Source organism: Ambystoma mexicanum, chromosome 6p, assembly GCF_040938575.1.
Source record: "Ambystoma mexicanum isolate Mex_15411 chromosome 6p, UKY_AmexF1_1, whole genome shotgun sequence".
Lineage (NCBI taxonomy): Eukaryota > Metazoa > Chordata > Amphibia > Caudata > Ambystomatidae > Ambystoma > Ambystoma mexicanum.
Genome location: NC_090935.1, coordinates 1,204,844,585 through 1,204,857,430, shown reverse-complemented (window position 1 = coordinate 1,204,857,430; position 12,846 = coordinate 1,204,844,585). Strand labels below are relative to the sequence as shown.

At 46.3% G+C, this 12,846-nt stretch overlaps 1 protein-coding gene across 4 annotated transcripts in view; it reads right to left on the bottom strand.

The window, feature by feature from the left end:
• The window catches only part of AGTPBP1 (ATP/GTP binding carboxypeptidase 1), a 2,604,148-nt gene that overhangs the window by 262,986 nt on the left and 2,328,316 nt on the right, over positions 1 to 12,846 (bottom strand). For all 4 annotated transcript variants that reach the window (XM_069625853.1, XM_069625856.1, XM_069625854.1 and 1 more), the window contains one exon: positions 343 to 519. In XM_069625853.1, the coding sequence (XP_069481954.1) occupies positions 343 to 519 (177 nt within the window). The remainder of the gene's footprint in view (positions 1 to 342; positions 520 to 12,846) is intronic.

Sequence of the window (12,846 nt, the reverse complement as noted above, 5' to 3'; positions counted from 1 at the left end):
AGGGTTTTAAAGTGCATAGACTAGCAGGAACGGCAATCCTCTGGGTTCTCCCTGAGGCAGTAGAGGCATACCCCTGTGGAGGTCTGACACAGACCTTTGCCTCCGGCAGGCTGAGCAGGACTTGAAGCCTGAGGCCTTCAGAGGGTTAATGTCGTTCCTGAAGCACCATGTCACCATCTGGGTGCCAAACTGCACCAGTCTCAGCTGATGCAGAGGCACACTGTGCCCCTGGAGGCTGAAAAAATGTCCAAAGACTAATTATGAGGAATCTGTGAGGGGAAGGAATCCATTCAAAATAAGAGGCACACAACTCACCAATGGAATATAAAAGAATGCATTTACCTTGTACTTTCCCTGGTCACAGCCACACAGTGTGCTCTCCATAGTGTAACTTCGTTGCACTCCGATCTCAGTCCAGACAACCACACGAGCCGTTGACTCCTTGGATTTCTCAACAATAAAGCTGCAACTATTCATGGAAAATGCTGGTGCAATATGGCTCAGAATTTTTGGGAGAGTCTATCAAAGAGAAAAAACCAAAAGGAGAAAGTTTACAAACACGATATTTGAACTATTGTACGGTCAATTCTGCCTCCTATCTGTTTTTCAATTCGATGCTAAATATTTCTAAAATTACTTACCTCTGGTAATGTTATTTCTGATCGATACAATCTTCCTCCCACAAATTCTTCTTGTGATGCAACCTGAGGCTCAGGTTGGATACGGAAATGCTTTAAGAGCCACTAGGGGGTATCAGTGGGCCTCCAAGTTGGCTCGGTCGTGGGATCATTGATGCCATTGGCACGGAAGTGAGGTAGTAGTTATAAATATATCTCTGTGTCACAATAGCAACACTATAAAAAGGTTACCTTGTATATTTTATTTCACTAAGTATGGCGACTTTACTAATCTGGCCAAATCTGAACCCTCATGCTTACTTTGGTGAAGTTTCATGACAACTTCATGTTAAAAAAACAATTAAAACAGCTTAAAAAAATAGGAGGTTTTTGCATTAGGTATCGCAAAGTATTTTTCGGCAAAAGCTTTGCCCTTACCTGTAACTTGTGCTGCACATTGTACAATAAACACACGGACATAGCTGAAAAGATAAACAGTGTGAGGAGTCAGCAATGAGAGCCAAACAAGATATATTTTCAAGAAAATACATTTATTAAAATTAAAAATAGGTTGGGAAACTGCCTAATTGGCAAGATAATAAGAGGAATTTCCATACCTAAAATCAAAACTAAGGATCAGTCGATGTCAGAAGGTCCGATACTGAAAAGCCGTCCTTGTGTCCAAAAAGTCCTATCCTGACCCTCACACTAAAAAAAACAACAAAGGGTGAAAGGAAATGCCTTTTTCTTGATGTTAGCAAAAGTGTTCCAAAAGCAAAATGTAATATTGACTCCATAAAAATGTTCTCCAAGGTAGAGACACTGATCCAAAGGGTGGTTCCCTTCCCCTGGTTCCTCAAATCTGATGGCAAAAGTTCCACTTTAATTAACAGTTTATTTTTTTCTTCACTGGACTATCAAAGTTCCTGTTCAAATCACACGTTTTGCAACAATCTTTTTGTATGATTTCCATTAACTCTGCAGATTGCCTAGCATACTCGCCTGCCAGGATTTCTTTTAAATTTCATTTAAATCAATCACAATTACCTGGTGTACTCGTCTGCCAGGTTTTCTTTTATAGTTCCTTTCAGATTCCCTGCTAGGAATCTTTACATAGCTTTGACTGCCTAGTTTACTTGCCTGTCAGGACTCTTAGTTGATTCACAGTTCGTGGTTACACGAAAATGATATTTGCCCATGATAGCACTTCATCAACCTTTTCCCCCACACTGGTATCTCATTTACCTGTTCTGGATTGGGGATTCTCTTAGTACTGTGTCTTGTCTTCATAGAAACATTCTTCTTATTGGGTGTTGTGTTAGTATTTTGTCTTGACAGCATTAAAATATTTTTCTTATGCTCGTTTAATCGTTAACAATCTCATACTTATGGCGCACTTGTTACTTATGAACGCCCAATGGTCCCCAGCTGCTTCATTCACTTTCCACCCTGGAGTCGGCAGAGGTCTCTTCAGTGTTACGTGCGGTCACACGCTGGATTCCTCTCTCGGTCTGGACTGACTAACGCTGCTTCCACAAGCGGCCTGACACCCAGGAGCTTCTGCACAGCTCCACATGTCTACACAGCTTCTCCTGCTCATCTGGCGCATCCCTCCTTCTGTCCCAGTAACTTTCTCTACGTGTCTCGCGTTCGCGAGCCTCTGCCTGGAGCTTACCGTCCTCTTCTGCAATGCTCCCTTTGTTAGTGCAGCCACCCTCTTTACATGTCCCGTACAAGGTAGGCTTTGAATAACAACTAGCTTGCATGTTGTATTTCGAGCGCCTGTCACCCTGTACAAACTCTTTCATGCTCCTCCTCATCTCAGTACCTGAGTGATTATGGAAGTTGGAGTCCATGAATGTCGTTTGGCATTTAACTCTCAAATGTTTTTTCTCAGGACTTTTGCAATAAGGCATATTAGAAGCAGAAAGGGATATGCCCACGTTGTGGGTGTTGGGGCTAAAGGTGAGAGCCAGAATAACCTGTGGTAAAGAAACTGTTTCTCGATTTCTTCTAAAAGGGTGAACCGTTAGATGACAATAGCCAACTAAGGTGCTGGTTGTCAGAGAGCCTTCCTCATGGGAAAGGGGGGATACTGTGTTTCATCCAGTGAAGTCATTGCATCTCCCTGGTGGTTGTTCCCGCCCATGTGATCCTCCCTCATAAAACCATCCCCAGGATCAGGATCAGGTAGTGGCTGCCTTGCCCTGGCCTCATTGGAGGAGATTTCCAGGGGAGAATCCCTGATGACCCCACTGGATTCATCACAACAGGCAGATACACAGGTAGACAGTAAGATAAATAGACAGGGCATATAGATACATATAGACAGACATATAGGTAGATAGGCAGACAGACATATATAAGGACACAGATAAATACGATTATAGCCAGGCACAATGATATACAGAAATATAAAAAGAGGTAGAAACAGATACATTAATAGGAGGACGGATACAAAAACACAAGGATAGTCTGAGGAGCCAGGAATGAAATGCAGACACAGAGGCGACATGTTTGTAGTTAAACAAGTTAGGGTTGGAAAATAATTCACTATCCCTATTCTAGGTGTAATGTCCCTAACCTCAACCAAAAACGAATGGGTCTATCCATTGTCAAGATGTCCAAACATAAGTATGTCCTGTGTCCGTAATACTATTCTGGCCCTCCCACGCTAAATAATCTCCAAAGTGCAAAGGATACTGATTTCTGTTATTCACAAGTATGTTCAGGTTCAACACGTAAGTTGAATCCAACAAAAAGGTTTCCAATGACCAACGTTCCAGGGAAAAGCTTCCTTTCCGAGTTTCCTTGTGTCAATCTTGCCAATTAAAAAAGAATAATCAAGTTCCAAAAGTATTACTCTCTCTCCCCTTGGTCAAAAGGGGTTCCAATGAACCATGTCCACAATCTCAGGGAACAGCTTATGCCATTAAGGCAAGGGCGGCAGAGAAAACATCCCTGAAAGGAAAAGGGGGGGTATGTGCTTTCCCCCAACAATACCCTGCTACTCTCCTGCGGTTTTCCTGCCCCCAGATGGTCCTCCCTCATATAGCAGCCCTAGGTTTAGGATTAGGTAGCGGCTGCCCTCTGCTGGCCATGTAGGGAGAGGCATCCTCAGGGAAAGAAGTGAGGGCATCACCAGTTTCATCACAATAGACCGATAAATAGATTCAAACACATCACACATACATAGAAAAAAGACACACAGACACAAAGATAGGTATAGACACACAGATAAATGTAAAGACTGTTATTCAGAAAGGTATATAGACAAACAACTAGATTGATGAATATGTTTATATGCACACTGAAAGCCAGACAAACAGATCGGTAGCTCTGAAAATACATGGATTTTCAAAGACGCCAAACCACTAGTGGGCAAGCCATTACAAAGAACCAAAACCCTAAATGAGGAATCCTCCCAGTTCAAAATAGGTGTGCTCCCCACCCAAGAGTCGAGGCAGTATTGCCAGAGAAACGTATGCAAAAAGCCAAAATGTCAATCTGACAGATACTCATCAAAGGGATACTCTGATCTGCAAGCGGTTACTAGTCATCCTCCCGCCTGGTCAAATGGGTTTGATCATTTTGGAAACCTCCTTGGTCATCAGTTCCTAACATATCTCAGTACACATCAAAAATCATCTAAGAATTGTCTGTTAAGTAATGGTCTTTCCCTTCTAAGCTTTGACAAATGCAACAAACAGTTGATTGGCAATGTGCTACTGCTTGGACTGAGAATAATAGAATCAGAGCACCCTCGTAAAATCGAGGTGATGCAACTTTTTCTTCCATCTGAGAAGGATGCACAAGAGGTAAAAACACAGGATTTTGTAATTTCTGAGATGCCATAATTCCTTAGAAAGAAAAGGTAATCTTACTCTGAAGGTCCCCCTTTTAAGTGGTAGAACAGGTGTTACCACTACCACCAATTTTGTAATTAGGCCCCAAGTATTTTGTACATTTTTCTGCCTTATTGTACAGTGGTCTTTAATCACTGAGGCAATTAGTTCCCTGCACTGAGACAGCAACTCCACGTCACCTTTCTTGCTGAGGTAATGCATTACCAGAGTGTTGTCCATGAGTACTTGGAAACTCCTGCCCTGTGCTGGGGGAAGAAACCCCATAAGGGTCAATCTAATGCCACTCAGTTTTAGAAGGTTAATGTTCTTCCGCATCACCGCTGGAGGCCAAAGGCCACGCACCGTCAGATCATCCAGGTGAGAGCCTAGTCTTTCAATGAGGCTTCCATGACCATTGTCAATTGAGATCCAGGCTGTGGAAAAGGTTTCCTTTCACTAAACGTTTTTAAATGGCCCACCAAAGAAGGTCATATGAGACCTTGGTCAAGACTTCGAGGAGGTTGTCATGCTGCGTTCAAACTGTGATCACTGGCAATGCAGGCAGCCGCTAGAAAGATCTCATGTGAAGTTGGGCCTCTGGCACTTCAAAAATTCTTATCAAGTTGGCACAAGAAAGCAGAGGCTGGGTCTGAAATTGCTGCACCATCTGAAGGATGTTGCTATCATGGACCATGGGCACAAATGATATGCCGAGGTATGTGTCCACAAATGACACAATAAACCAGAGGACTTGAGGAGGAGCAGTGTTGCAAAAGAAGTGTCCTAGACCTTCACTGGCTCCCACTGCAGGCACAAAGCACCTTCAAGTCCTGCTGCATCATCTATAAGGCAGTCGTCCTCAATTTACCAAGCTACCTCACGGAGAAACTCGGCGGACAGAGCACCACCAGAAGACAGGACACGTGCAGACTTGAAATACACCTCTGCAAAAGGGAAAGGACCAGAAAACAAGCCTCCTTCGCCTATGCCCCACGACTATGGAACCTCCTCCCTGTCAGCATCAGACTCGCTCCTACAATTCAGAAAATAACAAGACGCACTTCTTCAAGGAGTCTCTCCTCCTCAACACCTAGGCCACCATGTCGAACCCCGCAACACCTGCCTCGCTAGGCGCCATCTGCCTGCTCCTCACTGCCACCCTGTACAGCTGAAACCCTCCTCTGTGCCCCTCTGTATCCTACCCCCCCCCCTGTATATCTGTTCTATAGCTGTTATACTCTGCAGGGCACACTCTGGATTGTTCTATCTCTTCAGACCTTCCCTTTTCTATCCCTCTCACCACTCCTCTCTCCTGGAGCGATCACTTTATCCTTTCCTCCCAGCTCACCACCTCTACCCCTCAGGCCAAGCCACCTCCAGCACTGCCACCTATCTTCGCGCTTAACCGACCCATGAAGCGTGTGTCAGTTGAGGCTTTCGCCGCCACTTTCTCACCCCCCTCCCTCCCTTTGGCTGACTCATACCCTGACACATCTCTTTCTATGCTCCACTCTGCTATATATGATACTCTTTCCCCTGTCAGGAGGAACCGCTTGAAGCTCAAAGCCAAGTGCAACTCCTGGTACGACTCAGACGTCAGCACCCTCAAATGCAAGTACAGGATGGTTGAGAGGAAATGGCGTGCTTCTGGTACATTCTCTGACAAACTGGCCTGCCACCTGCTCCAAAGGCAATGCCGGCTCTCTGTCTGCACTAAGAAGAGAGCTCACATCCAAGCCTGCATCTCTGCGGCATCTAATAACTTGGCCGAACACTTTAAAATCTGCAAGGAACTGGCCAATCCTGCTGCAGTCACTACCTCTCCTGTCCCCTCGCAGACCCTCTGCACGGCTCTGGCTTCTCATTTCATCTCTAAAACTCAGGATATCCTGTCCTCTAGCTCTTCCTCTCCCCCTCCTCCTTCTACTCCCTGCTCTTCTTCTGACCCCTCTTCGGCCACCTCTCCTTCCTCCTTCTCTGCCTTTCCCCTCTTCTCCCCAGATGACGTTTCTAGACGAGTCCGATCTATGAAAGTCTCATCAAAACAGGTTCACCCCTGTTCCTCCAAAACCATCAAGGACCACATTGACACCCTGGCTGACTTCTGCAACCACTCCTTTGCCACTGAAGTCTTCCCTTCCCCCCTGAAGCACTCCGTTGTGCACCCTCTTCTCAAGAAACCCTCTGCCGACCCGTCCTGCCCAGCTAACTATCGCCCAATCTCCATCACTCCTTTCCTCGGCAAACTCCTGGAAAAGCTGGCCATCTCCCAGCTTAATCGTCACACTGAATCTGTTGGTTGTCTCCATGACCATCAGTCTGGCTTCAGAGCTGCCAGAAGCACAGAAACTGCTCTCATGAACATATGTGAAGACCTGTTCTCTAACCATGACGCCAACACCCCCTGCGTCCTCATCTTACTTGACCTCTCTTCTGCCTTTGACACCGTCAACCATGCCATCCTGCTCAACCCTCAACCGGCTCCGTAATAACCTGGGTATCACTGAGCAGGCTCCAGCATGCCTGACTTTATTCCTCTCCTATCGACCCTCCCAGGTCCAACTTGGGTCCTTCCTCTCCTCTATCTTTAACTGTGGTGCTCCCAGGGGTCCAAGCTCTCTCTCTGGCTGTTCAACCAATACCTGGCACTTCTTGCCCACTGCATTGCCGCTCTCTGCCCTAACTTTCAGTGCTATGCGGATGACAACTCATTTTCAGGCTCCCTTCAGCCACCTCTTCTCCTTCTCTCATCTCTGACTGTCTGTCTGCTATCCAGGAGTGGTGTGCCGCCAAGGATCTCTGCCTTAATGCCAGTAAGACTGAGATTCTCCTCATTGGCACACTCGCTCCCTCCTTTCACGTCACTCTCTGGCCGGCCTCTCTTGGCACCTCCTCCTGCTCCCACCTGTGAGGCTAAAAACCTTGGGGTCATCTTCGACCCCACACTCTCCTTCTCTCCTCACATCTCTGATGTCTCTAAGAAGTCACACTACCAGCTGCACCTCCTCAGAGGTATTCTTCCTTTCCTCTCCTTTCCCCAGAAGCTCACTGTCTCCAGAGCTCTGGTTCTCTCTGGGCTGGACTACTGCAACAGCCTCTTTCTAAATCTGCCTGCCTCTACTCTCCACCCTCTGCAACTCATCCAAAACAGGTCTGCAAGCATTGTCCTTGGCCTCAAGCCCAGGGATCGTATCTCACCAGGACTGAAATATCTGCACTGGCTCCCAGTGGCTGCAAGGATAAGTTCAAGACCCTCGGCATTATCCACAAGGCCTACTTGCGCCTCAATATCTCCAACTCTCTCTTACTAAATATCTTCCTTCTTGTGCTCTTCGCTCATTCACCTCCAAGTCCCTCAGGGTCAGCCGCTTCTCCAAGCAACAAGTTGGTGGTAGATCTCTTTCTTTGGCTGTCGTCTCCCTCTGGAACAGCCTCCCGGCCGCTCTGAGGATTGAGGAGAACCATATCCGGCTCCGGAAGCACCTCAAGACCTCCCTCTTTGTTTCTGCTTAATCTCCTCCACTCTCCTGCTGAACTCCTGGCTGAATCTGAACCTGCACTGGTTACCTGGCTATCCTCTGTTCTCGGGCCCAGGTCCCCTCCCCACCAGTTGCACACCTGCCCTGCCCCCCTGGCAACCATGTTTCTATATCCCTACAGCCCCCTACAAGCACTTCATACCTGATGTCTGCACTTAACTGCACCTGCCACCATGGCCGCACTTCTTATTTATTGTTTTTATTTATTTACTGTTTTTCCTATGTAGTGCACTTCCCCTCTCACGTTTCACCCTCCTCCCCCTGCACTTGCACAATCTCAATGTCACCTGGCCAAGTATGATCGCTGTCTCTGTATTCCCTCTGTTCCCCTCCCTTGCCTTGTCACACCTTGAAACACTTGTGTCTAGGCACGTTATAAATGCCATATCATATCATAACTTGTTACCTACGAAAAGCACTCCATTATGCATCTGTACTGTTGTACATCTCTGTAAAGCACTTGGTTATTTATCTGTATTGTTGTATACCTCTGTATAGCGCTCTATTGCTGCTCGAAAATAGATCTGCACTCAATAAATACAATAATAATAATAAAGGAAAAATGCACAGGTAAATGTTGAGCACAGGTACAAGTTGAGCAGCCACAGAGCAGGGAGCCCCTGTCCTCTTTTTGCACCATTCAAATAATAGGAATACCATTTGTTCCTCCTCTCTCTCTAAAGTGGGCACCAGTTCTATGGTGACCCTCACCAGGAGTTGAGACATGTCATCAAGAAGGAGGGCATCAGGGAATGGTGCTTGACTGGGGATCGCCATAGGAAAGGAAGACAGTATCCCTGCGAATCAACCTGCAAAGCCCACGCAAAAGAAGAACAAATTAGTTACCCGTGTTAATGTTCTTTCTACTGGATGCTCCTCCCACGGATTCCTCGTCTTTGATATATTTATAGTCTCTGCAACAAATTTCAACAGCACAGTCCTCTGTGCGGCATCGAGTGGATGTCCCTCGATGGTTTCCATTCCCGCATCTGGACGCGACGTTGATAATTATATAAATAGCATGCACTGTGCTTGTTGTCTCAGTTCTAAGTTTTTACCTCTCACTGCAGAGCCGACAAAGAATATTACCAAGGGTGAGTAATTTGTTCTTCTAATTGTTTGTGTCCTCCCATGGATTCCTTATTTTTGATAGACTCCCATAGCAGGTTTGAAGGAGGTGGGACAAGTGAATTATTTGTCCAATGTTCTCATTGCTGATTTATATTGTGCAGAACCGCTCTTCCAAACAGAGTGTCCTGACCCGATAGAGTGTCCAAATAGTAATGTTTTGAGGAAGTATGTAGTGAGGACCAAGTTGCAGCATTACAAATGTCCTGCACTGGTATACCTCTTTGGAGAGCCGAATTGGTTGCCACTCCTCTGGTGCTTAGATTTTCAGGGACATCCTTTCCAGCAACGGAGTAGCTCTCTGAAATGCACAGACTGATCCAAAGTGACAAAGTTTGCTTAGTCACTGCTTGGCCGAGACTGTGGCCAGTATAACCAATAAATAGTTTGCCATCTTGCCTGACATTTGCCACCCTAAAAACGTAGAGCTAAGAGCCCTCTCCGGGTCTAGCCTGTGTAACCTCTCTTTAAGAAGAGTAAAGTAGAGGATAGAAAGCTGGTAAGGCTAGTTTCTGGGTCAGATAGAACTCAGACACTATCTTGGGAAATAAGGAGGTTTGAACTCTCATAATGACCTTCTCCTTGGTAAATATTGTAAATGGTGGTTTACATGACAGGGCGAGCAGCAGAAGCGATGGCCAACAAAAAGATTGTTTTTATGTTTAATAACCTTAGTGAAGAATGGAGAACTTCAAATGTAGCGCCCATTAAAAAGGCTAATACCAGGTTCATATCCCAGGATGGGACCGGAAAACGGACTAGTGAAAAAGTGTTTGCTAGCCCCTTGATGAATTACATGACAACTGGCGTGTGTTTAAAATGGATAACACTGCCAGGCATCCCTTGACGGTAGCCACCTGTAGCCCCCGATGGGTCTGGGTAGCAAAAAAGAAAGCACAGGAGGTGTATTGCAATTGAAAGGCTCAATATCTTTAGCTCTACACCAGCTGCAAAACTTGTTCCAACGGCAGGAGTATAGTGTTTTTATTGCTCGTTTTCTGGTCGAAAGCAACACCTCTAATAACTTCTTCCAGAGGTCCCAATCGTTGTATCTTAACCTCTCAGAAGCCAAGCGGGAAGGATCAGGATACTGATTTCTGGATGAGGAAGACGACTTCCTTCTTGTGAGAGTAAGTCACCTCTCTGGAGAAGACGGAAAGGAGGGCAAATGGGCATGTCTCGAGTACCACATCCTCCTGGTCCAGTCCGGAGCAATCGGATCATGGACTTCCCAAATTTCTTCAAACCTCCTGATGACATGAGGAGGTTGTTATCAGGGGACTGTTGGAAATGCGTACAGGGGTTGAAATTCCCAGTCCACTACGAACACATCCCCCAGAGCTCCACTCTGAAGAAATTCACTGGGACAGAGCAATGCGCACTTCCTGTTGATACTGGACGCAAGCAGATCCACTTGCAGGGTTACCCAAAGGGTGAAGATCTTTAGAAGGACTTTCGGAGCCAACTCCCACTCATGGGAGACTGTGCTCTGCCTGCTCACAGCGTCCGCCCTCATATTCTCTTTTCCGGCAAGGTGAACAGCCGATAGAGAGATTCTGTTTTAAAGTCCCCCCCAAACCAGAGCTGCTTTGCCTCCCTGCACAGTGGCAGTGACCCTGCACCTCATTTCTTGTTGAGGTAATGAATACCCACTGTGTTGTCCGTCATTATCAGGTGTTAGGCAGAAACCTGTGCAGTTCCCTTAGGGACCACTGCAAAAGACTTAAGACTACAGGTGTTGGCAGTAAACCCAATTGGTAGCAGTCTGTACCACCCAGATTTACCTGGTAGCTGTGGCTGAGCAGCCAGACTTCTCTCAAGAAGAGTTAGACAGTATATAGAGTATACAAGATAGGTACCAAAATACAGTAGCACAAGCAAACACTGACCAGAGCTTTGGTATCAACGTATATAATTATTTATTTAAAGACACACTTAGAAACACTCCAGCACTATTATTGTAAGCAAGTTCAAAACACAGTTACTATTAATATATATACATCCCTTATTCCTTATTAGATAAGTCTTAGTTAACACCACTTATTTTCAGACAGAGGTGAGCGCTTAACTAAAGATGGCACTCCAATAGGTTATCAAAAAAGGGAGGGAAAAGGCAGAAATTAGGAAAGCACACAACACAATACTTTAGAAGCACCCAGCAAGGCAGGAAAGTCAAAGTCTACTTGTGACCAAAAAGTTCAGAGGCCAGGCTCCCTCTTAGAGAGAGTAGAACACCAATGCGCCCAAGATCACTCAGTTTAAGAGGCTTGAAAAGTCTTGCAGAGAGTTCAAAAAGGAATTATTTCAGCTCAGAAAAGTTCAGTTAGCCAGCCTAGGGCCAACCCAAGTGGTAAATTGAGGATTTAAGGGACACCCCACACAGACCGTTGCGAGGGAGGCCAGGCGGACACAGTACCTTGAAAGTGGAGAGAATCCTCCAGCGGGGGCAGTTGTTCCTGGCAGTGGGTGCAAGTCGCTGTGTCGTCCAGAGGAAGAGAAGATCTCGACTTGGAGGAAAGCTGAAGGTCGTTGCACTGCCAGGGAAGAAACCAGCCGTTCTCCGTTTAAAAGGTACTACCCTTTTATTTGCGGTAGTGGTAAAATGTGGCATCCCGGTTGCCGGGATGCTTGGCACAGGCAAAGCGGCCACGAGATGATCCGGGAAGGCGAAAAGGCGGGCAAACCAGTTATCCCCACCAGTCAAAGGAAGAAGACTCTTCGGGATGAAGATCTCCTCTGTCGTTGGGAGAAGTGGTGGGGCGGTTCAGCAGGGCTCCACCGGTGGTGTCGTCGTTGCAGGTTGGCTCAGCTTCTCCCTCTTCGGATTCTTTGGTCCTGTGGCGACTTCTGAAGTTCCAGTCCCCAAAGCCCTGCTTTTATGCAGAAAACCCCCATTCATCAGTCCTAGCTGTCACTCAAACATGCTAAGTGGTGAGTCGGGCGGCTCACCACTGGGCCAATCATACAAGAGTGCGACTTGAGTTGCCGAAGCTACTCAGTCCAGGGTGCCTAAACCCCTCCTCCCACACATCCTGTAGACCCAGACAGAGTGGCACCACTTTTGGAGGCTTCTGTGTAGAAGGCCGCCAAAAGGTGGAACAAAGGGCTCGACTTGGGTTGCAGTTACAGAGGCGAACCCAAACGCCATTTTAAAACTGAGTCCTGGCAAAAAGACCCAACCGGGGAATAAATATTAAATAAATAACCCAGCGGTATCTTTAACAATGCACCAAAAAGTGGTGCGTTTAAAATGAATGGGAACATCCCATAGTTAATATTCTTAAGGAATATTTTGCGTGGTAACCACTGCCACCAGCCAGAAACTCGACGAGGGGGGACTGCACAGTGCCCCCTCGAAAAACAGACCCAGGGGCAATCTAATTACCCCTACCAGTACTTCCACAATATGATGGTTTGTACTGGTTCTGTTCCCAATTTAAGACTAGTAAAGTCAATGGTGACTTTACATCCCCTGGGAGACAGTAGTCAGTCCCAGGGTATGGAGTCTATGTTTGGGGGTCACTATGACACCCCTGTGTTACTGCACTGAGGGTGCTGTGTAACACACTTACCAAAAACCACATGAAACCCTATGGAGTAAAAGACCCCATAGCCCATAAAACACATTACAAAGTCAAAGGATATCTCCAATCATGTCTAAGAGTGGGAGAAAGAGAGTCTCACTCTTAGCAGGAGAAAAAAATAAACCCCAAAAAT